This window comes from Lycium barbarum, chromosome 10, assembly GCF_019175385.1.
Source record: "Lycium barbarum isolate Lr01 chromosome 10, ASM1917538v2, whole genome shotgun sequence".
Taxonomy (NCBI): Eukaryota; Viridiplantae; Streptophyta; class Magnoliopsida; order Solanales; family Solanaceae; genus Lycium; species Lycium barbarum.
Window position 1 is genome coordinate 97,098,651 of NC_083346.1, and position 24,728 is coordinate 97,123,378.

A 24,728-nucleotide genomic window follows, 5' to 3' on the forward strand; every position below is an offset into this window, starting at 1 on the left:
CAATTAAGGAATAATTACGATCAGAACTATCGAAATCATCTGAATCTCTCATATAGTGGTATTCAGATCAATCAAAGGTTGCATAATAATTTCCAACAACCTCAAGCTCCGAAATCTCAAGGTCCGCAAATAGGTGGTTCTATGGAAGATAATGGATGGCTCAGCAACAACGGATGGCTCAGCAGCAACGGATGATGAATGAGATGCAGAAATCCATCCATGAGCTAGAATACCAGGTGGGACAGGTAGCGGTTTCTCAAACTATCAGACCACAAGGTGCTCTTCTAAGCAATACTTAGAAATCCGAAAGAGCAAATTCAAGTTGTTTCCTTGAGTAATGGATGACAACTAGAAGAAGTTTCACCGAAGAACAAGAAAGCAGATGCTGAACTAATTCCTGCTAAGAGGACAAAGACCGAACAAAAGAGTGTTAAGAAAGTTGAAGAGATTTAAAATCCACCACCCTTCCCATAACGATTTCAAAAGCAGAAAGCAGATGTGGCCTGTAAGAAGTTCCTTGAGATTCTGAAGGAGGTACATGTTAACATTCCTTTGGTGGAGTTATTACATATTAACATTCCTTTGGTGGAGTTATTGTAGGAAGCTCCAAAATATGTTAAGTACATCAAAGATGTCGTTGCAAACAAAAGGCGTGTGACTGAGTTCGAGACTGTGGCACTTACTGAAGAGTGCAGTTTAAGGGTAAGGAGAAAAATTCCTCCAAAGCTGAAGGATCCCGGCGTCTTTACCATTTCAATCACCATTGGTAACATTAAGGTCAAGCGAGCGTTATGTGATTTGGATGCCAATATCAATTTGATGCATTCTATGTTTAAAACTAGGTGTGGGTGAGCCAAGACCAACCATTATGGCGTCATGTTATGACCCAATTCATAATTCGTGAAGGCACTAACTCCCACCAAGTTAGTAAGCCATCCACAACCGGCTAGACAAATTTAATAAAGGAATTAAAGCGGAAAAGAAATCATTCAAGTTATTAGTTATCCTTATTCTCATAAAATACGAAAGTAGAGGTACAACCATCCCCGAATCAGGTGTCACTACTACAATAACAACTAAATGAAGTATAAGTCTAGGCATACATCTAGAAAGTACATAAGTTTTCCAAATCAAAAGACAACAATAAAGATAACAGAAGAAAATTCGGTGCCATGGATCAACTGATGGCTCAGCCCGAACTGTCCTAATGACCATCACAATGGCCGGTAGCATCTCGAGATCCACTTGTATTAGGAATGGAATCTATACCAAAAATAGTGCAGCAAGCGTAGCATGAGTACGGGAAACAACGTGCACTCAGCAACATCGTTGTAACGACCCGTTTAGTTGTTATAGTATTTTCGGCATTTTCGCCCTTTCCCGACCGTTGCTTAGCTTATTTTTGACTCGAGGGGACCGTTGGCAAGCTTCCTGAGGTGCCTAGGCCGGATTCGAGCAACTTTTGTGAAAAGTAGGCTTGAAGTGAAAAATGGTTGACCCAAAGTTGACTTTTGTGTAAACGGACATTTTTTGGAACTCCGTCGATTTCGAAAGGTCCGGATGATCGTTTAGAACTTGTGTGTGTATTTGGTTTGGTTCCCAATGCACTCGGATGCGTTTTGGGACTTGGGGTGGAAAATTAGAATTTAGGCATCGGGGGTTGACTCAGTCAATGAGACCTCCATTGGGAATTCCGAGGCCACGGGCGCGTTGGTAGCATGTTTTTATGTGTGTCTTTGTGTATGGTAAGTGAAAAGATAACCTTGGGAAATAGTCGAAAATCGGATGAAATTGTGATACTTGGGAGAGTTTTCTAGTGTTTGGTGCTCGCTTTGGAGGCACAAGCACCGCTGCAGCGGCACCGGCACAGCTGGAGCGGTCAATGGAATTTTTCCATTATCGCTGAACCGATTGAGTGACGATTGAAGCGGCACCGTTGGGGCGGTCCCAGTGCCGCTAAAGCGGGTGACAGACAGTTTGTAAAATTAATGAAGTATTACAAGCCCTTAGACCCTCATTATTTCACATTTCGAAATTAGAGCTTTGGGGAACAATTCTTGGAGATATTTTGGAGATATTCTTGGAGGTAAATTTAGCTTGTTCCTTTACTCTTCCTTTAATCATTATCATCTCAGATACCCCATTCACTTTAATAATCCCTTAGTGATGGAAGTTGAAAGAGGGGTTTGATGAACATTTTCCCTAGGCTTATTAATGATAAAATTGATAGGGTTTATGTTAGATTTTGATGAATCTAAACTTGTTACTCATATATCTTCCATTTCTAGTGTTGAATTTCAGAATCAAAGAGCTAGTGTTTACACCCAAATCGGGGGTTTTGCTTGAAATAAAAAATTAGGCTACTCCTTGAGTTAAATCAGCAATTAGTGGTTGAGTTATGATCACCTAGTGCTTAATTTGATATTTAGCTTCCGAATTTTCCGTTTTGCCCTTGTGGGCCAATTTTCCCAATTTCTAGGGTTAGAATTGACCTAAATTGAATAGTAGCAAAATTAGTATCATTCTTCATGATTTCTAATCAAGAATTTGATTATGCTTAGACTAATTTGGTTCTAAGGTTCAGCGTAAAGGCAAGGCAACAGGGTCAGTTGTTGGTGTTGCGATTCGGCCATCTAGGTAGGTTATGGCTTACCTTTGGTGAGACTTCGTATAGCGAAGCACATATTTAAATTATATTGTCGGAGACAGCATGTGAACCTTCGGGTACAAATTTAGGATGGATATTGCCTTAGGTTGGGCCCTGTTGTGTGTTGGGGCTAGCCACCCTGTTGTGTTATGATTTGATTGTTCTATTGTGCCGGCTTGATGCCATGAGTTGTTGATAGATATTGGATTTTGTTATTATTATCTTAATTGTGATATAGTTGGCATACCCACTGTTGGTATTTGTACTCGAATATATTGTTGGCATGCCCACTTTTGGTACTTGTGATTCGGTTATATTATCAGCATACCCACTATTGGTATTTGTGCTCAGATATATTGTTGGCGTACCCACTGTTAGTACTTGTTATTCGGTTATATTATTGGCATACCCATTGTAGGTATTTGTGATTTTGGATATATTGTTGGCATACACATTGTTGGTACTTGTGATATTGGAGCATGATTATCACTACAAGAGAAATGGTATTTAGCGAGGGGAAATTTGGTCGTTAAAAGATCAAATCCGGTCGCTATAAGTCAATAACAACGGGGTAAAATTCGGTCGTCACCGGTCATTAAAAGCTCCGTCGTTAAAACTTAACGACCGGATTGCAAACCCAATCGTTAAATATCTTTTAACGACAACAAGTAATCCAGTCGTTGTAAGTCCTTACAACGACCAAATTTCCCTTCGTTGATGACCTCTCTGGTCGTTAAACCTTGAAATAAAACAACAAACTCCAGTCGTTATTAAGTACTTTTAGCGACTGAAATTCCTTTCGTTGATCAAAGTACTTTTAACGACCGAAGTTCCTTTTTCAAATTTTAATAAAAATAATTAAATAATTCATAATTTTCCCTGGTCTTCTGAAGTAGTATTATTTTATAAGCTTTCACATGCTACCTAAAACATACCAAATAATTGATATTCATATAAAATTTCATTGTTAGGCGCAAAAACCTAAACATCACATTAATTACTGAAAAACATATATATGTCCAACAAAATAAATCCATCAAATCCTAAAAATTGAGAAAAGGAAATTGTAGCATATGTACAAATGACGTCTCTGCACCAATACTAATAAAACAATAAACATAATGCGCTTCAACTTGCTCTGCACTTTGTTCGAGCACATTTCTTCAATCTTCAAGTTCTTGATCTGTTAAAAGAAAAATCCATGTCAGTTTAGTAACAGAATGCCTGCTAGCTATTTTCCTAGTTTAAAAAATAAAGGAATAATTTAATCACCAGTTAGCCAGACAATTGGAGCAAATAAATCATGCATTTGCTATCAACATATTAACATAGTATGAATAGCAAACAACAAATAGCTACAGAACAGTAGAAAAACATAGATTTATCATAATATACCTCTATACATGTCAAAAGTAAATATATCATCCCAAGCAATAGATCCTTCTCACTCGTAGCCATTTCATTCTTAATCTTAATGAAATTTCAACACTATCAATCACCCTAAGGTTTTGGCTTGACCCTAAAACTATTTCACATTAGTAATGAAGACTGTCATTTTGATACTTGAAAGAAATGAATATCTAAAGGAGCAAACAGATTGTATTTGAAGTATACAAAAAATGGTTCAGCCATATAGTAGCTAACATATTCTTAAAGGCTTATAATTAATCTATACCATTTTGATTTCTCAAAACAGAGAGATGGCAATGTGGAGATAAAAATGATCAATAAAGCTATCACAGTAAGCTTCTTCCATCTTGAAACAGTCACAACTAGAAATTACCTGGTGCATTATGGGACAATCAACACACATTTATTTTTAATTGCCTTACACAAATATGGGTGGGCATATATACATACATACATATATATATATATATATATATATATATATATATATATATATATATATATATATATATATATATGCAAACCTTTGCTGGAGGGTTGATCACTGGAGGTGATCTCGACCCGTTCCATTGTTCATTATATGATCCGGAAAGAATATATAGTCCAAACATTGTCCAGCATATTTTCCACGAAGCAACTCTAATTTTTCACAAACAGTTCAACCAAATAGACATATCTGATGAACTACTCTTTTACCCAAACGCCATCATCATCATCATAAAAAATTAACAAATAAATCCACAAATCTCAAACGCCAGAAGAATGCATAACTGGTGACGTACACAGTAGAACTATTTCAAAAATTAAAACACTTGAATCTAGTCTCTAGATTAAATCATAATCGCAAAACAGGCTACAACATTAGCAAAGTCGTTATCAAAGAGGAGCACTTGTAAAACATACCACTAAATCTATTGAGAAATATGCATTATGTAATAGCTGACAGAAAATTTACTAACCTAGTGGAGGTGATGAAGGCTGACGAACCAATATACGTTCAAGCCGTTCATATTTACTCTCCAGAATATACATGCGGTTTTGTAGTGATTCCTTTTCTTTTTTAGTTGTTTTAAGCTCTTCCAACAATGCAGCCTTTGAGGTGGTACCACCTTTCAACTCCTTAGTGGTTATCCCACCCCCAAATCCAACTGCATGACTTTTGCATTGAGGTCCAAAGCACCTTTCCACTACCTCAATATTAGTAAGAGACGGTTCAGATTGTACCAGCTCTTGGATTTCAGCCTATAAAATATAAGAATGTTTAAAATATTGCAATACACTAAAGAAGAGGAAGGATGTTAAATGAAATTTATAAAAAGACATACATATTTTTCGATGGTTTCAGGTTCGACAAGCTCATCGTCCTTCTTATGAGTCTCAAAGAAAATAATTGTCATGTTTGGTGGATTACCATCTTTGCCTCCCTTTACAATTAAAAAAACAAGTCACATAAATATTTCATACAAAGAGGATATTTCCTCATAGGGTTACACGATTTACTTACCATTTCGTAATTAATCTCTCTATAAGGTTTGCTACCCGTACGATGAGGCATAAATACCTTAGACCTATTGACTGAGTTTCTTGTACTTGCTTCCTGCATTAACAACACTATAGTGAAATTATTATAAGGTAGTTTAATGATTCTATTTTTAATGTTAGCTTTGAAGCTAGGTAGCAGAGAGTAAATAGAGAAAAAAAAAAACATCACTGCAACTTTATTTTGTGGGTCCTGTGGAAAGAAGACATCAAAAATATTCTGATTTGTTTTTTGCCCTGCCATAAATTGTTCTTGAAAAGTAATCACATGCCACTTGAAATAAAATGCTATTTGTTAATGGCTATGAAATCATACCTTAAATTTATCAGATAAGAAATGCTCCTTGACCAACCATTGCCAATCACTCTTTTCTACTCCTGCCGGCTCATCTTTTAGAACCTCATGCAATGACTTCGATTTCATTTTCTTGTGCAATGATCCTCTCCAATTATTCCAAAGTTTTCTCATATGTTGCAGAACATGACCTCTATGATCAATCATGTCGTCACTGTCAAATTTTTCCTGAAATAGAGAAAAATATCAACAGAAGTGTCTTGAATAAGTGAAAACAAGGCATCAATTTACAGATCACCAAATATTGCAGTAACCTGGAAGTTTTAGGATCAAAAATCAATATTTCAAATCAATAACAAGTATTGTTTACCAAAACATAATGGAATGATCTTAATGGAGATAAAGGTAAGCAAGTCTCAACTGTTAATAATGCTAAAGAACCTGTTAAAGGTAATAACAAGGGAAAAAATAAAGTTTCTTACCCAAACAAGGTGAAGAATCATGCTACTATGGTGTTACAGAGTGGGAAAGTTGTGGGCAATGTTAAGAATGTGTATACGTGGCAAACTAACCAAAGGAAAAATCAGAGACAAAAGAATGTTAATGGGAATAAACAATAACTGGCAGTGCCTGCAGTAAAGCAAACTGTTGGAAATAATGTCGAAAACAGCTTGCTACAGTAAGTTCTAAGGCTGTGCAAGTTGTTAACAAATTTGATAGCTTATGTGGGAACAAGAGGATATTAATGGCTACAGATGATGATGTTACTGTTATGTAGAGGGAACAAGAGGATATTAATACTCAACGCCAGGAAAAGGATGTTGAGAGTGTTAATGATACTGGTGGTATAGCTGGAGATACTCAGAAGAAGTGCATATTGCCGGTGAAATTAGCACTAAACTGCAGGTGGGCACAGATGTGCAAATGCAGGAAATCAGTCAAGTCGTGGATATGAGTGCTGAGAAGCTGGCTGAAAAAATAGTACACAAATAGCAGCAAGTTCATGCTACTAAGAGTGCTTCAGTTACTCCATTTCACTTGAGGGATGCTGTGGTGCAAACAAGGCACCAAGCAGACAAGGCACTTGAAACTAATGTGTCTCCCAAGGCTAATAATCATAAGCAGCAGCATACAGCTAAAAATTTTACAACTCACAAACAACAGCCAGATGAAGTGATGAAGAGCAGTGGGAACAAACATGCTACTGGTTCTAATCAGAAGATGCAACAACAAAAGAATAATGGTAATACAGGAGACAAGTCATCTCAGGTGGTACACCATGATGGAAATAAGCAGAATCAACTGGTAAATGCACAGGTTTTGCAGCATTCTACATCCAATGTCAAAAGCCAAAATCAGGTTACAGTAAAAAATTCTCAAGGACACTTGCAAGTAGTAGTAGCAGGAAGGGAAAGAAGCAGAATTGATATGGATGAGGAGTCTATTGCACAGAATTTTTTTAATGCTGCTAGGGAGGGTGATATATCACCTAGAAATTAATTTTCATATCAAATTTTCACTTTCTATTAAATCAAGAAAGCAATGTTGTATATACTTACAGTAACAGCTTTCCACATGTGCTCAAGCTTATGTTCTTGGATGTCCAACCATGAGTGTACTCGCAGCGGGCACATATTACAATCACGAACTAGCAAACCCAAGTGTCTAGAAAATGAGGCGTGATTCGGCCCAACAACTCGATTTTGGTAGAAAGTGACTCTTAACTTTTCTCCAGGTTTCAGTCGCAAAACTTTCTTACAAATGTTCATTCCTCTCACTTTATTTGTCTTTTCAGATTCATATGGGTACATCAAACAAAACAAAACGTCCAAGCCACTAACAACAAGAAAATATTACACAAAAGAAAATAAAGTACTAGTTTCACTAGTCTGAGCATCTTGAGTCACTTCAGCAACTTTTTTTGCCTTTTGAGATTCAAATGGACCTGCAAATTTTAATCTAAGTAAAACAATACAAAAAAGTTCAAGTCTATTAACAACAAAAAAATATCACACAGAAGAAAATAAAATTCTAGTTTCGCTTCTCTAACCATCTCGAGTAACTTCAGCCATCTTTTTTGCCTTTTGAGATTCAAATGGACCTGCAAATTTTAAGTCAAACAATACAAAAAGTTCAAGCCCACTAAAAACAAAAGATATTACACAGAAGAAAATAAAATACCAGTTTCACTTCTCTGAACATCTCGAGTCACTTCAGCCACTTTTTTTGCCTTTTGAGATTCAAATGGACCTGCAAATTTTAGTGTAAGTCAAACAATACAAAAAGTTCAAGCCCACTAACAGCAAGAAAATATTACAGAGAAGAAATTAAATAGAAGTCTCACTTCTCTGAACATCTCGAGTCACTGCAGCCACTTTTTTTGCCTTATGAGATTCAAATGGACCTGCAAATTGTAGTGTAAGTCAAACAAAACAAAAAGTTAAAGTCCACTAACAACAAGAAATATTACACAGAAGAAAATAAAATACTAGTATCACTTCTCTGAACATCTAGAGTCACTTCAACATCTTGATAAAGGGAGTCTTCCATTGGATCAAAATCAGGAGGCACAAGGATACTTCTCTTTGTTGGCTTATTTAGATTAGAAGTTGCTGGAGTACAGCTTCTATTTTTTCCAATCAGAGTCCTCTTTTCAGCAGTAACTCTAATGCTTTGTCCTCGACCGCTTCTGTCACTTCTCTGAGCGTCTTGAGTCATTTCAGCTTCTTGATAGAGGGGGAAATTGTCATCCATTGCTTCAAAATAAGGGTGCACATTGAAACTTTTCTCAGCTAGCATATTCAACTTAGAAGTTGCTGTATTACAACTCTTATTTTTGGCAATTAGAGTCCTCTGTTCGGCATTAACTCTTAAAGAGCCCATTACTCTTAAGCTTTTCCCTCCCCGTCCCTTTGTTGCTAAGGCACCAGGTTGAATGAATTCATGCTTAGCAATGTTTGAAGCTGATCCCATTTCATACTTCTGGATTTTTGAGGGATTCGTGTCAACCTAATACCAAAAAAAATATATAAGAGCAAAGTCGGCAAGTTTTCAATAAGAAGAAAAGTAAATTGAGAACGACATTCAGAATGAAGACACAATGTACATGTCACAAGATTCCTTGCATGAACCATTACTACTACAGTAAGAGCGAGGTAATATTCAAGATTAATTCATTGGGAAAAAAATTCAGAGTAAATAATAATGAATCAACAGCAAAAGGTGGCCAGAGGTTGATGCATCAGTGCATCTTGTTTGTGCACCACTGGTTGCTGATTTTCCGGTGGAAATTTGATGTGATGCATCAGTGCAGCTTGTTTGTATGTAGTACTGGTTGCTGGTGTGAGACTACTGATGGAGGAATACAGGCTAGTAACACCAGAAAAACAGGCTACAGTTGGGACTTTGTGAATAAAAGGCTACTGATGGTGCTGTTTGGAATTATGGCACCTGCTGTGGTCTATTCAGCTACTACAGAGCTATTAATTCCTCAGTTGAGTTGTACAATTGGAGGAAATTACAAGAAGGATCTACAAGAAAGGGGCTTTCTTGTCACTGATTTACGCAAGGAAATTTGGTCATGGATTGTTCGATTTTTCCTCGTCTAGTTAAAGCTACGAAGCTGCACTGCGCTGGGGTTCGGGTTACTGCCAGGAAATTCCTTTGGTTCTTCAATATTGATGTGAAGGGATGGATTTTGGTTCTGATTAGAGCACCTGTTGGTGCGATTTTTGCAGAACACCAGATGGTGATGCGAAAGGTGAGACGGGGCTGCACTTTTGGCGAACCTTTTTGCTACTGTCCAGGCCATATTGGGTGCATTTTTGATGAGTAGGAAGGGCACCAAATGGTGCTTTTTAACGCAAAAACTGATGCCATTTATTGTTGCATAAAATCACTGAATAGAGGAGAAAAATATAGCTTTGTTTGGTGGAATTTTACTCGACTAACTGCTGCCAGGAATGTTCCTCATTACATTTTTGGCCAACAATTTTATAAGTACATTAGGATGGCTTTTGCGATCTCGTGTGAAAAGGAGGGTGACAGGCAAGAAGAGGATGATGGGATCAATAATGTGCCACCATGTTCAAGTATTTAGGGAGGAGATCATGGAGAAGAAAAAGCAAGGAAACACAGCAGCTACACAATATGCAGGCCACGCACACAGTAGCGAATTTCAGCAGTGGAGGAGGCATTTGTGCAAGAATTTTTGGTACAAATGCAAGGACCTGTTGACTTGAAAGCATAAGTTTGCTACTTTTAAAAAAACAATGGACAGTTGTTTAGTTGGAGGAACAGTTGGTGATTATCAAAACCAGCAATTGCAAGTGGCAGGCTAAAATTGATGGTCTGCTGCTAAGTCAAAAGCTATTTCCTATTGATTCTAATTTCTTAGAAAATGATATGGGAAGTACTGGAATTCAAGAGAAGAAAGTATGGAGGGAAATTGTTGGCAAGATTGGAAAACATCAGCAGCTCAGACCTGGTGTTTCCAGTAATAATGAACCATCATGCTCAAGTCCATTTGGCTACTAAAAATAAGACACGACCTAGCTGTGCTCGTTCAAAGTAGAGGTAGATTTGTTGAAGGAACATCATAAGTGTGTGGCTATTCAAGCTGTTGATAGTGCTACTGGAGAAGTTAAAACTAAGTGGGTAAAAATACAATACGATTTCATGCCGAATTATTGTAAAGATTGTAGTTTGCAAGGTCATGATGAGGATTCAAGAGATAAGGCAGCTGATGGGCAGACTCCTGAGTCTATAACATCATCACAAGAAATAAATGCTATGTTTGTTAAAGTTACAGATGAGAGTGAAGCTATAGAGTTAATGAGCTAGAGATAGTTGACACTCAACCTGGTGAGAGTGTCACTGCAAGTAGTCAAGAGGTAGATAAGAATGAAGTGAAGTGCGCAAAGTAGAAACAACAGCAAGTTGATATTTCTGTAAGTGATTCAGTGACTCCAATGAGGGGTACTGAGTTTCAGTCAGGCCAGGAAGCAGATATGATACTTGCAAATGAGTTAACTTCAACTATTAATACTCCTAAGCAGCAGCAAAGTAAAACTGTTGCACCAGTTCTATCTGGTGCAGTACAGGACCATAAGAGTGGTGCTAAGAAGGCTGGTAGTGTTTCTACCCATGGAAAATCAGGTGGCAAAGGTAATACAAATGTGCAAGAAACTCAGCAGTAACAAATTACTTTAAATTCAAAAGGAAAGAATATCCAGGCAGTGCAAAGTGCTGCAAAAAAGCAGATTCAGGTCTTACATGCTACTTCCGTAAACTTAAAAGTTTCAGGCAAGGAACATAACACTCAGAAGCAGGTTAGGCAACATGAGGCCAATGCAAAGGATAAAAAACAATCTCAAGTTGTCAATGTGCAAAATAACACTGTAAATTTACAAGTAGCAGTTGCAGGTGAAGAAAGGAAAATTAATCTTGATGAAGAGTCAACTGCACAGAATTTTCTCAATGCTACAAGGCACGGGGACTTGTCTTCTAGACAGGTGCAAAGTGAAAAAAAACAAAAATAAAACTCATGCAAGGAAGCATAGTCGGGATGGTAAGATGAATGAGGAATTTGTTCCGAGGCATATGCCAATGAGACAAACAAAGCAATAAGGGGCTGTCCCTACCACTTCAACAAAGTCTACAAGATCCAAGAAAAATTGATGAAGTACCAAGACATTTTGGAAAGGCTAGAAGATCAAGACCAGGTGATAGAATTCCACAATTTAGAAGATTTTACAAGTTCAAAGAACAAGGGCCTTGACTCTATATTCGTTCTTGTATTATTTTCTCATTATCTTAGTATTATCATTTGTAATATCATCACATCATTTTTGCGTGTTAGAAAATTAATAAAACTAGCCCTAGGCCCAAAAAGCCTCCTGGACTTTCCCAAAAAAAATAAAAATAAAGAATTATCATTAACCAAAAAAAATAAAAAAATTAACAAATTAAAATAAATCATAATAAAGCTCCAAACCATCATGTGTTCTTTTCCTTTTCATTTGTGTAGAGTTATCTAACTCCTCTAAGTCGTCATCTTCTTTTTGCAAAATGTCAAAAGAATCACGAGGTTGAACCTTTCGTACAATATGCCAACCTTTATTGGAATGATCGACAACATAAAATACTTGTGATGCTTGGTTGGCTAATACAAAAGGCTCATTTGTTTTCAAAAATCGCTGGCGGTTAACACTTACAAAACCATATTCATCCATTTTAACTCCCCTCTCTTGATCATATACATCAAACCACGTGCATCGAAACAAAATAACTCGTCTTCCCTCAACAAATTATAATTCAAGAACCTCGGTTAACTCGCCATAGTAATCCATTTCTTTTTGCTCTTCATCAGTCTCACCAACTACAACCACCCCGAAATTTTGAGTTCTCAAACCTTTGTCATACTCTTGCACGTGAAACCTATATCCACTAATAATGTGGCCTTTGAATCTTGTCACATATGGCAAAGGACCACGTGCCAATGAGAGCAAATCTTCCATTCTCTTACTATCATCGTGTTTGTGTAATCTTGCAACCTAACAACATCGACTACATATTTTAGCAAATACTATTTACATATTTGATTCAGGAATTTTTTTGATTAAATGATACTCACCTTTTCTTGCAACCATGTAATGAACTGCCTATTCCATTCCACATCTGAACTTTGTTGAGAGGTATCAACATGAATTTGTGAAAACTCTCTACAAATAATTTAAGTGTAACTACATGTCATTTTAAATGAAAAATATGGACAACGTATCAGTAAATTATTAGATTACTTACTCGAGAAATGGTTGAATTTCATCACAATTCTTCAATATATGAAAATGTGCCTGCTCCATTTCAGTTGAATCAAGTTTATCTTGCTTGCTACCTTTCCTACCCTTTATAGGTTTTCCTTGTTGACAAAAAATTGTCAAACCTCCCTCAGATTCAAAAACACCACCATCATAATTTCGTTCAAGGCAATTAAATTTTGTCTTCATTGTATTCAAATACCTTGAACATAAAGTCATACATTCAGTTGCTAAATATCCCTCTGCAATCGAACCTTCTGGGCGAGCCATATTACCAATAAAAGACTTCAAAAAGTGTAGGTAGCGCTCTATTGGATACATCCATCGATATTGAATTGGTCCAGCAATCTTAGCTTCATTAGGTAAATGAATTGCCAAGTGCACCATGACATCGAAAAATGCAGGAGGAAAGACCCTTTCTAACTTGCACAAGGTTAATGGTATTTGGGCTTCTATTTGTTCCAACACATTCACACTCAAACATTTCGCCCCAAGCACTTTGAAAAATAAAGACAACTCAATAAGTGGTTCCGACACAGATTTGCAGAGCATACCACGTATGGCAAGTGGGAGTAAATGTTGTAGAATAACATGACAATCGTGACTCTTTAATCCTGAAATTTTGCGATCTTGAAGGTTCACACACTAGGAAATATTTGATGAAAATCCATCTGGGACCTTTAGATTCTTTAAGAAATTGAAACACTTTTGCTTCTCTTCAGGAGATAATGTGTAACATGCTGGTGGTAACTCATGTTTATCCCCATTTTTTATTGGATGCAAATCTTTTGGTATGTTCATTGCTTGTAAATCCAACCGAGTATTCAAGGTGTCTTTGGTTTTTCCTTTGACATTTAAGATTGTCCCCAAAATATTATCACAGATATTTTTCTCAATGTGCATCACATCTAGATTATGTCGCAACAACAAAGGTTTCCAATAAGGAAGATCAAAGAATATACTCTTCTTATTTCAATTATCACCCTACTTTCATGTGATATCTTATTCTTCTTCTTTGGATCCTTTGTTAGTGGTAACCCATCTAAATTAGCAACTTGATCAAGTATATCACCACTGGACAACATTTTTGGTGGTCATCTCGTCTCCTTAGTGCCATCAAATGACGCTTTATCATTCCTCCATTTGTGATCAAAAGGAAGAAAGCGTTTGTGGCCCATGTAACACTGTTTTTTACAATTTTTTAGCCTTGTGGAAACAGTTCCTTTATTGCAACATGGGCAAGCCAATTTTCCATTTGTACTCCATCCAGACAAATTTGCATATGCTGGAAAGTCGTTGATGGTCCATAACAAAGATGCATGTAATGTAAAATTCTTTTTAGTTGACGCATCAAAGGTCTCCACTCCAGTTTCCCATAATTCATTCAACTCCTCTATCAAAGGTTCAAGATAGACATCAATTGCATCCCCAGGACTCTCAGGACCAGGTATAAGCATTGACAAAATAAAATTCTCTTGCTTCATGCAAAGCCAATGTGGTAAATTATAAGGAATAAGTACCACGGGCCAAATGCTGTATGGAGTTCTTGACATTCAAAATGGTTGAAATCCATCTCTAGCAAGCCCAAGTCTTACATTACGAGGCTCAGCAGCAAAACATGGGTGAAGCTCATCAAAGTTTTTCCATACCATTGAATCAGCTGGTGTCTCATAATCCCATCATCAACTCTTTTATCATGATGCCATGATATAAGAGGAGATGTATTTGAAAAAATAAATAATCTTTGAAGTCTGGGCTTTAGAGGAAAATAACGTAAAATCTTGTATGGTATCTTTTTTCCACTTTTAAATTTGGTTTCCCCACTATGTTTATCCTCCTTCCATCTGGATGCCCCACAAACTTTGCAAGATTCAAGACAATTATCATCCTTCCAATATAACATGCAATCATTCTTACACGCATCAATCTTCTTATAAGAAAGACCAAGATCTCGAATAACCTTCTTTGCCTCGTAATATGAATTCGGCAAGTTTGTTCCATCAAGCAATAAATCTTCTTTCAAAAACTTTAATAACATCGTAAATGACTCATTACTCCAATGACCAATACTTTTAATGTGAAGCAATTTAACCAAAGTAGAAAGTTTAGAAACTTTTGCACTTTCATATAAAGGTAGCTCAAAATCCTCCAGTAGCTTATAAAATAGTTTTGCTTCAGGATTTGGTTCCTCCTCGACAAAATCATCACCACTATTGTTCATATTATCTCCATTATAATACAAATCTCTCAAAATCCCATGTATTTCATCCTCACCATCACCCTCTTCGATGTCATTATCATATATAAATTCAAAATCTGGTTGTGCTTCACCTGACCTCTCCCCATGGTGATACCAAAGAGTATAACCCGGTATTATCCCATGTACTATCAAATGTGACCTGACCACAACACGTGTTCTAGAAGTTGCATTACCACATTTGATGCAGGGACAACGTATCAATTGTGGTTCTCCCAATCTTGTAAAAGCATAATCTAAAAAACTTTCCACCCCATCTACGTAAGCACCAGCAAGTCGATCATTAATAAGTTCCATCCATTGCGTATTTGGTGCCATAATATTGGTTCATGTAAAGTAGATATAAAAATAAATTAGTACAACAACCAAGGAGTAAGAGTTAAACATTTATTCTAGAGTTATGGATTAATGAGAAATAGATACATATAGTTATACTCGTCTCCGGAAACATGCAACATCACAAAATACATAAATTTCATTGTACTGAAAAACGATGAACTTTTTTATAGGTATAAAATGATAATTTTTTCCAGTAGACAATTTAAAAAAATAAAGGACACTTAAAGAGTGTTTTATGAAGGAAAATTCAAAAATAGAGGTAGAGATAACAACTATGACATTGGGCTAATGAAGAAACTTCAGCATATTGGTCCTTTAGGACTATGTATGATACTATCTCACTGATGCAACATGAAAATAAGAAATCTTTGCAAGATATGTGCTGAGGAAGCTTACAAAAATGTTGAAAGATCTACATATCACAAAATTAAAGATCCTAGTGAAAATGAGGTTGCTAAAATCAAGGTGGCAAGCTCAAGATCACCTTGCAAACACTTTCGGAAAACCATTGAATGAACCTTGAGAGGGATGAAGATGGAAAACCAGCCTTGGTTTGCTACTTTTGAGACTTCAAAATGTTAAGTCCTGTTATTTTTGTATTCCTTTAGGAACTTTAAAGAAGAACTAAAATTCTAGAATATGATGAATCCACAAGATCTCTCTTCAATTTTTTTATTTTTTTTAAATTTCAAGCAGCTGGAAGTTAAATGATCGGCTACAAAACAACCTTGCTTGAGGTAGGAAAATTCAAGATTCAAAAGACAATAAATATGAGAAAGAGGCATTGTACTCTGCCATTCAAGGTTTTGTTAGAAATGTGTGAAATGGTTCATTTCTTTATCCTGATCCTTGTGGCTGGACAACAATAGAGGTACTAATCTTATGATTTCATTTGCTAGTTCTAGTATGTTTTACCATTCTTTTTTTGTTTTTTTTTGTTTGTTTGCTTGGAATTGGAAATCAAAAAACAGTAATGCTAGTTCAGACAACACTAGTTAAACAAAAAGTGTTGCTCCAGCATGCACTCAGTAGAGTATGTTACAAAGCCATGTATGGATTATTTTCATCAACTCTTTCCATAAAATTGTTAGTTAAAGTGACAAGGAGTTCCTAAATTCTTATTTCATTTCTAGATTTGCGATCAGTGTGATGTGAGTGTATGTCAGAGAGAGACATCATTAAGGAGCTATCCAATTTCTAAGACACTTTCCTATTAGTACCATTCTCGATAGACTATATGAGGCTTCATATAGTTGTTCCCCCGGTCGCTGCTTGAATTCATATATCTTGTCGCGAATCTCAGCCTTCTTGCTAGGGGGGTACCACTTTGAAAGAAAAACAACTACCATTTCTGCCCATGAAATAATCGAATTTCGGGGCAGCTTCTCGAACCATGTTCTTGCCTCCCCAACTAAGGAATATTTGAATAACCTCAACCGAATACCATCTTGTGGAACATTGTTCTGGATGTGATTAGCACACACATCCACAAAATTCTGCAAATGACGTTGAGGGTCATTCTCGGTAGAGTTCCGAAAGTATCCCTCAAGTTTCAACAGCTGGTATAAAGATGAGTCAATTTTCACTGTAGCAGCTCCAACTCGAGGTTGAACAATAGCAGATGCATAGTCCTCCTCTTGACCAAGTTCAGCAAAAATATTCTCATCATCAGATTCATTCGCCTGATTGTTCAACCGATTCACCTGATTACCAGCATGCTGATTCTGCTGATTTTGATTCATGTTCACCTAGTTTACACAGAGTAGAAAACAAGGTCTGATGGAATAAGCAAAAGACTTTAATCAAAGCAAACACTATTTAGTAATTTCAAAACCGTATTCCCCGGCAACGGCTCCAAAATTTGATACCCTCAAATTACACCTATTAATGGTATAACGCGGACGTTGTCAAATATAGTAACCCAACGAGGTTGGGTCGAATCCCACAGGCAATATGGTGTGAAAAGGTTACTAAAGTCGTAGATGCTAGGTTCTAGGTCTAATGTCCTAATCCGATAATTTGTGTAAAAGTTGGTTGTTTCTATGACTAATTGCTAAAATATTGCTTTGATGGAAATTTATGGTAAAAGAAACTAAGGTTGTGTCCCCGCTAGATAGGGTGTATGATCATGGGTATTGGTCTTGATATACTTATAATGGATCATTATATGAATGCACTTAATCTCTATATGAATCTCTACTATTTTCCAATAAATAAAGATTATATCTTTCTATGATTTTCCCAAATATAAGAAAGTGATAATGACGAACGATTAATCATGCCAAGTAAATTCTTCGTATTCCTAAGTGAATTTATTAAACAAAGTTTAAAGCTTTGAGTTCTTGTTAATTATTCTTACCAACCCTAGTTATTTTCCCAAATAAATTGGGGTTTATGGCTTTAATCAATGTTTGCAACCATTAATTATGAATGAAGAATGAAGAATAATAAAACCCTAATAATCCATTATTTGTATATCAATCACAAACCCGATCACCAAACACCCATCATTGGGTTCACACCCTAGTAAGGGAATTTAGGTACTCATGACAAAGAACAAGAAATAAGAAGTTGAAGAATTCATAATTGCTTACTTTGGAATGAAACAGGAATTGGTAATACTTGAATTGATGTTTGAATCTTAAAAAACTAGAGAGAATTTAATATTTTAAGTCAAGAGATAAAAATATAATGAATGCTGTCTATTAAAACCCTACAATGACTATTTATAAGTTTTGAAAATACATAAGTTACAGATTTTGCACTTCAGTCCCGTCATGATGAAATACGGTCCGTAAATCACTTTACGGACCGTAAAAATGGTTTACGCCCACGTCGTTCTCTCAGTTGTGTGCAACTTAACCTTCCAAAATACGGACCGTAAACTGCTTGGTCGTCTTTCACTTTGCTAATCTTAAACTTTCTGCCAGATGCTTGAATGACTAAAAACGAGATGGAATACGGACCATAAACTGAAATACGGTCCGTAAACTCAGCTCGTAAATCACCATCTTCTCAGCTAGACTTTCTGTTTCTAGGATCCTTTAACACGACCATGGAATACGGCCCGTATTGTAGAATACGGACGTAAACTTCAATTTACGACCTGGTTCTGCACTTCAACTGTGATTGGGCCGAATTTGTTCCTTTACCTGAAAAACACTAAAAACCATGTAAAATCACATAGGCTTGCTTAAAAACAAGTAAAACTTAGAGTAAAAAAGCATCGATTGTGGCGTAAAATCACGCCACATCAACACCCCCAACTTAAAGTATTTGCTTGTCCTCAAGCAGGCCATACCACGCAACGACTCAATCTAACACCTAGATATCACAGAATAACAATGTCTACATCGGCTTTGACTCGGAACTTCTGGCATGCATGTTTCCCTTCAATTGATCACCCCAACTGTCTATTGTAAAGAAATATTACACAACTTAAGAACGTTATGACTAACCATGAAGCTTCAATACATGACATTATATTATCGAACATATTATCATGCACACAAACGCTACTTTCGGCGGTCACGTTATTTTGTTTAATTCTCATCCTTATGTCCTCCCATAGACCAAAGAATGTCCCAACACACATATATATGACAAGAATGGGACGAAGATGAAAGAGAAGAGAAAAACACTCAACACTCACAAAGAATTCATATTTACACATGCAAATACCATAGGCTTGCCCTTATTTTCTATGTTCTCATCCTAGGTGCGTTCGGTTGTGATCATATTAGGACTTGTTTCGGCTTGTAATGTAGGCTTAGGGGCGGGAAGGATACTTTTTTGGATATTAGTGACTCACCCTCCTTGATACTACAACATCGCTTCACCGTTATTCGCCTATTTTCTTTCCAACCCCTTTATTTCCTTTAAAGTTTTCGACCTCGATGTGGTTTTACTCCTAACCAACTTACAAATCTCTTTTTTTTTTCTTTATATATATATATATATATATATATATATATATATATATATATACGCAATTACCACATCGAATCTCCACTAGCAAACTCCACCACCCCCAACTCATGTTTTTAACATCTATTCCACATTCAATTCACCCCCTCTTTAGGCATTTTACCTCTTCTAACTAGTAGCATCAAGGAGGGAACGAGTGCGAAAATGGATTATTTGCACAAAGGGTAAGGTTTCATAATTGGCTAGCCAAGAAAAAGGTCAAAAGGCTCAAAAAAGGGAAAAGTAGTGATATTTTCAGCTTTTGGTGAGGCTTATTTTGGCAAAGTGACTTATTAACACAAAGAAAGCCTAAGATCATTTCACAACCAAACTAACATTCGGATTTCAAACAAGACCAACCAGGCAAGTTCTAGATTATACATGCGTAAACAGAATTAAACTAACAACTCACACACACATCGGCATAAGGACAATCATTTTTACACTTGTGACCTCCTAAGTAGTCATTCATCACACAAAACACCCCAATAATCGCAATGTCATACAAAGAATCAATCATGTCAGACAATAACTGTTCTAAGTATGCATTTTTCCAAAATTTCTGAGGGGTCCAAAAATTCTCAACAAACCACAACACATGCCATCAGTTACAAAGTAACACCAAGTAAGTCAAAATTATTCTATTCAACCTAAGCAACATCCTAAACATGCCAGTTTCAACACAATAAAAACCCCCCTCAGGAAAAGAACTCTGGCAAAGAAACGCCGAGGGGGTTCCTAAACACATATTTACACTACTCTACTATCAATTGGTCCCACCCCCAACTAAAAATCAAGCACTGTCTCAGTGCTTCAAGTATAAGAACAAGGGAGCAAGAAAATAGTACCTGGATGCTTGTGAACATCTCATGCCTGACTCGCCGCATCCGGTGGGTGACTCGAGGACTCTCTTGGTTGGCGCTGCAGCTCAACTAATGACTGAAGGATTGCCTGCTGCAAGTCCTTCTTTTTAGTCATCCTTAATCTCATGGCCAACTCATCCGGGTCCTCAGATGACTCAAGGACCCTCTTTCCAGTACCGCGGACAGAGGGTTCGGCATCCTCCGTCTCCTCCTCAGAATCAAGCAAATCCAGCACCTTAAACGTAGTAGGCAGAATGGCCCGTGATGCTGGGGCTGGTGCGGCTATCATCCTGTGCCCCTTGAGTGTTTCAAGATCCTTTTTCAGCTTCTCCAACTCACTCCTCAGAGAACCAGACTCCCCACCGGGTGCGGTCTGCTCTCGAGTCAACAATCTCGCCTCAAAGCTGTCAAGTCTCTAATCAATGAAGGGCATAGGGAAATGGTCCTTGCAAGTGTCTGTATTGAGCTTGCGATAATCCATGCAAACTCTCCATCCGGTGACTGTTCCGGGCGGGATCAACTCATTCTTCGCATTTGGCACAACAGTGATGCCACCCTTCTTAGGAACACATTGGACCGGGCTCACCCATTTACTATCAGCAATTGGGTAAACCACGCCTGCATCTAGCCATTTGATGATCTCTTTCTTGATGACCTCTTGCATATTCTCGTTTAGTCGCCTCTGATGCTCTACACTTGGTTTGCTGCCCTCCTCCAACTGAATTTTATGCTCACAGATCCCAGATGGGATACCTCGAATATCTGCTATGGTCCAACCAATAGCCCGCCTATACTCCCTCAATACCTCCAAAAGCTGCACAATCTGCCCCTCAGTCAATAAGGCTGAAACAATCACCGGTAATGTATTTTCCGGACCAAGGAACTCATATTTCAGGTGTGATGGGAGCCGCTTAAGCTCCAACTTAGGTGGCTCCATGATCGAAGGCTTTGCTGGAGGAGTTGTTCTATTTTCCAGATCAAGATTCAGTTTCTTTGGGTGGTATGTGTATGAGCCCAACCCAACAAGTGAATTTACTGTCTCCTCATAGCCTTCCATGTCTTCAGCATCGAAATTCATCAGAATACCTGCCAAAGCCTCACCCAAGCTCTCTTCTTCCATCTTGTACTCCACTGCTTCATCAACAGCATCGTATGAATCAATTACCGAAATACTCTCATAAGCACTTGGTAATTTCATTCCTTTACTGGCTTGAAAGGTCACTTCTTCATTGTTGACTCGGAACTTGATTTCATTTTTCTGAGAATCCATCAAAGCCCTCCCTGTAGCAAGGAAAGGTCTCCCCAGAATGATAGGAATGTCCCGATCAATAGCACAGTCAAGAATCACAAAATCAGCGAGCAACAAAAATTCACCAACCCGCACAATCACATCATCAACCACCCTAACAGGTCTTTTGATAGACCTATCAGCCATCTGCAGCCTCATCGTAGTCGGTCTCGGCATCCCCAAACCTGATTGCTTATATATAGCAAGGGGCATCAAATTAATACTCGCCCCATTATCACACAAAGCGCGAGCAAAATCATGGTGCCCAATAGAACAAGGAATGGTGAACGCCCCGGGATCTCCCTTTTTCTGGACAGTTGTGGTTGAGATAATGGAACTCACAGTGTGAGTCAAACTCACGGTTTCATGTCGAACCGTCTTCTTCTTAGTCAGCAACTCCTTCAGATATTTTGCAAAATCGGGCATCTCCTTGACAACTTCCAAGAAGGGAAAATTTAGAGATAACTGCTTCAGCTGATCATAAAACTTCTCAAACTTAGCATCTTCATTCTTCTTTACCAACCTCTGAGGAAAAGGAGGTTTAGAATTGAAAAGCTATGTCAAAGGGCGAAGAGCCCCTTTTACAGCCTGCTTGCTAGTGTCATCATCTTCCCTAATCATCTCTGGAATATCATCCACCTTCCTATTAGTAGGAATCTCATTAGTAATAGTGGGTGCTTCAGACTGCACCCCATTCTCTTCATCTATCTGCTCAAGATCAATCACCTTCTCAGCAGCTCCCTGTATTGTTTTACCACTTCTAGTAGTAATGGCAAACACATTGTTCAAACCGCCTCCCCCATTCTTCGGATTTGGGATGGTTTCACTTGGAAATCCTCCCTTTTTAGGAGGGTGCTGCTCTCTAGATATATCCCTTATCTGTGACTCAAGCTTCTGAATAGCCGCTGTATGAGAACCCACTGTTTCGGTCAGCCCAGATAAAGTCCTTTCAGACTTCGATTGATTAGCCAGAATCTTCTCAAGCATTGCTTCAACTTTTGAACTACCCTGCTCTGTCGACTGCCCTTTTGGTGGTATGTAAGGATTGGAACTCTTGTTCCCAAAATTATTGTTGTTACTGTAGCTCCCTTGGTTCGCACCACCATAATTATTGTTGTAGTTCCCAGAGTTGTTGTAAGCACCTTGACCTTGCTGAGGTCTCCATTGATTCTGATTCTGATTCTGATAGCCACCATGGTAATTCTGTCTTTGATAACCCCCTTGAGAGTTATTAACATAATTAGCATCTTCAACCTGTATAGGTGGCCCATCAAGGAACGGACCATCTTGAGCATGGTACATCCCTTTGGGCAAAACTGCATCATCCTCACAAACATTTACCTTTTTGATCCGAGATTCATCGAACTTCTTCGTCAGCAAGGAAATATTTGTTGCAAGCTCTGCCAATGTTTGCTGGGTATCCTGATTCTCCTTCACTATATTCTGGAGCATAGCACTACCATATGGTACCACATCAGCATTGTTTGAGTGCCAAGCCTGATTATGAGTTGTCAGCTTGTTAAGTATGGTGGTCACTCGTCGAAAGGTCTTGTTCATAAAACACCCATCAGCTGCATTGTTAGCTACTGACTGTGTCACTGGATCTAACCCTCGGTAGAACTTCTCCATCAATATATTTTCCGGAAAACCATGATTCGGGCTCTTCTGCAAATACTCTTTGAACCTCTCCCAAGCTTCATATTGTTGTTCCCCCGGTCGCTGCTTGAATTCATATATCTTGTCGCGAATCTCAGCCTTCTTGCTAGGGGGGTACCACTTTGTAAGAAAAACAGCTACCATTTCTGCCCATAAAGTAATCGAATTTCGGCGCAGCTTCTCGAACCATGTTCTTTCCTCCTCAGCTAAGGAATATTTGAATAACCTCAACCGAATAGCATCTTGTGGAACATTTTTCTTGATGTGATTAGCACACACATCCACAAAATTCTGCAAATGACGTTGAGGGTCATTCTCGGTAGAGTTCCGAAAGTATCCCTCAAGTTTCAACAGCTGGTATAAAGATGAGTCAATTTTCACAGTAGCAGCTCCAACTCGAGGTTGAACAATAGCAGATGCATAGTCCTCCTCTTCAACAAGTTCAGCAAAAATATTCTCATCATCAGATTCATTCGCCTGATTGTTCAACCGATTCACCTAATTACCAGCACGCTGATTCTGCTGATTTTGACTCATGTTCACCTAGTTTACACAGAGTAAAAAACAAGGTGTGATGGAATAAGCAAAAGACTTGAATCAAAGCAAACACTATTTAGTAATTTCAAAACCGTATTCCCAGGCAACGGCGCCAAAATTTGATACGCTCAAATTACACCTATTAATGGTATAACGCGGACGTTGTCAAATATAGTAACCCAACGAGGTTGGGATCGAATCCCACAGGGAATATGGTGTGAAAAGGTTACTCAAGTCGTAGATGCTAGGTTCTAGGTCTAATGTCTTAATCCGATAATTTATGTAAAAGTTGGTTGTTTCTATGACTAATTGCTAAAATGTTGCTTTGGTGGAAATTTATGGTAAAAGAAACTAAGGTTGTGTCCCCGCTAGATAGGGTGTATGATCATGGGTATTGGTCTTGATATACTTATAATGGATCATTATATGAATGCACTTAATCTCTATGTGAATCTCTACTATTTCCCAATAAATAAAGATTATATCTTTCTATGATTTTCCCAAATATAAGAAAGTGATAATGATGAACGATTAATCATGCCAAGTAAATTCTTCTTATTCCTAAGTGAATTTATTAAACAAAGTTTAAAGCTTTGAGTTCTTGTTAGTTATTCTTACCAACCCTAGTTATTTTCCCAAATAAATTAGGGTTTATGGCTTTAATCAATGTTTGCAACCATTAATTATGAATGAAGAATGAATCACAAACCCGATCACCAAACACCCATCATTGGGTTCACAACCCTAGTAAGGGAATTTAGCTACTCATGACAAAGAACAAGAAATAAGAAGTTGAAGAATTCATAATTGCTTACTTTGGAATGAAAAAGGAATTGGTAATACTTTGAATTGATGTTTGAATCTTCAAAAACTAGAGAGAATTTAATATTCTAAGTCAAGAGATAAAAATATAATGAATGCTGTCTATTAAAACCCTACAATGACTATTTATAAGTTTTGAAAATACATAAGTTACAGATTTTGCACTTCAGTCCCGTCATGATGAAATACGGTCCGTAAATCACTTTACGGACCGTAAAAATATTTTACGCCCACGTCGTTCTCTCAGTTGTGTGCAACTTCACCTTCCAAAATACGGACCGTAAAGTGGTT

The 24,728-nt window shown here is 37.6% G+C and overlaps 3 protein-coding genes and 1 non-coding gene across 4 annotated transcripts; 1 reads left to right on the forward strand and 3 right to left on the reverse strand.

The window, feature by feature from the left end:
* Positions 1–3,604: 3,604 nt before the first annotated feature.
* Positions 3,605–6,130, reverse strand: LOC132614667 (uncharacterized). The gene is made up of 5 exons (XM_060329181.1): positions 5,913–6,130; positions 5,562–5,654; positions 5,383–5,481; positions 5,017–5,299; positions 3,605–3,830 (listed from the first exon to the last, which is right to left on the reverse strand). The coding sequence occupies exons 1-5, from the start codon at positions 6,096–6,098 to the stop codon at positions 3,811–3,813; spliced, it is 681 nt and encodes a 226-aa protein (XP_060185164.1). The 5' UTR covers positions 6,099–6,130; the 3' UTR covers positions 3,605–3,810.
* Positions 6,131–7,718: 1,588 nt separating this feature from the next.
* LOC132615823 (uncharacterized) lies at positions 7,719–8,886 on the reverse strand. The gene is made up of 5 exons (XM_060330413.1): positions 8,381–8,886; positions 8,236–8,295; positions 8,073–8,141; positions 7,942–7,992; positions 7,719–7,836 (listed from the first exon to the last, which is right to left on the reverse strand). Exons 1-5 carry the CDS (start codon positions 8,862–8,864, stop codon positions 7,745–7,747), a joined length of 756 nt encoding a protein of 251 aa, XP_060186396.1. The 5' UTR covers positions 8,865–8,886; the 3' UTR covers positions 7,719–7,744.
* A 3,313-nt stretch (positions 8,887–12,199) lies between these two features.
* On the reverse strand, positions 12,200–13,304 carry LOC132613161 (uncharacterized). The gene is made up of 3 exons (XM_060327212.1): positions 12,696–13,304; positions 12,526–12,613; positions 12,200–12,445 (listed from the first exon to the last, which is right to left on the reverse strand). Exons 1-3 carry the CDS (start codon positions 13,259–13,261, stop codon positions 12,200–12,202), a joined length of 900 nt encoding a protein of 299 aa, XP_060183195.1. The 5' UTR covers positions 13,262–13,304.
* Positions 13,305–23,067: 9,763 nt separating this feature from the next.
* On the forward strand, positions 23,068–23,173 carry LOC132616353 (small nucleolar RNA R71). The gene has a single exon (XR_009573140.1). It is a non-coding gene; the product is annotated as a small nucleolar RNA R71 (small nucleolar RNA).
* The last annotated feature ends 1,555 nt before the right edge of the window (positions 23,174–24,728 follow it).

What these genes read in the sequence shown, in the direction of transcription:
- LOC132614667 (XM_060329181.1), bottom strand. Translation starts at nt 6,098, where the DNA reads ATGATTGATCATAGAGGTCATGTTCTGCAACATATGAGAAAACTTTGG. An exon ending in TCTTATCTGATAAATTTAAG is followed by an intron (nt 5,655 to 5,912) that starts GTATGATTTCAT and finishes TTGTTAATGCAG; the next exon opens with GAAGCAAGTACAAGAAACTC. An exon ending in GCCTTCATCACCTCCACTAG is followed by an intron (nt 3,831 to 5,016) that starts GTTAGTAAATTT and finishes TTCTTTTAACAG; the next exon opens with ATCAAGAACTTGAAGATTGA.
- LOC132615823 (XM_060330413.1), bottom strand. Translation starts at nt 8,864, where the DNA reads ATGGGATCAGCTTCAAACATTGCTAAGCATGAATTCATTCAACCTGGT. An exon ending in GACTCGAGATGTTCAGAGAA is followed by an intron (nt 8,142 to 8,235) that starts GTGAGACTTCTA and finishes TAAAATTTGCAG; the next exon opens with GTCCATTTGAATCTCAAAAG. An exon ending in GGCTGAAGTTACTCGAGATG is followed by an intron (nt 7,837 to 7,941) that starts GTTAGAGAAGCG and finishes TAAAATTTGCAG; the next exon opens with GTCCATTTGAATCTCAAAAG.
- LOC132613161 (XM_060327212.1), bottom strand. Translation starts at nt 13,261, where the DNA reads ATGCTCTGCAAATCTGTGTCGGAACCACTTATTGAGTTGTCTTTATTT. An exon ending in GAAATTCAACCATTTCTCGA is followed by an intron (nt 12,614 to 12,695) that starts GTAAGTAATCTA and finishes AATTATTTGTAG; the next exon opens with AGAGTTTTCACAAATTCATG. An exon ending in TTACATGGTTGCAAGAAAAG is followed by an intron (nt 12,446 to 12,525) that starts GTGAGTATCATT and finishes CGATGTTGTTAG; the next exon opens with GTTGCAAGATTACACAAACA.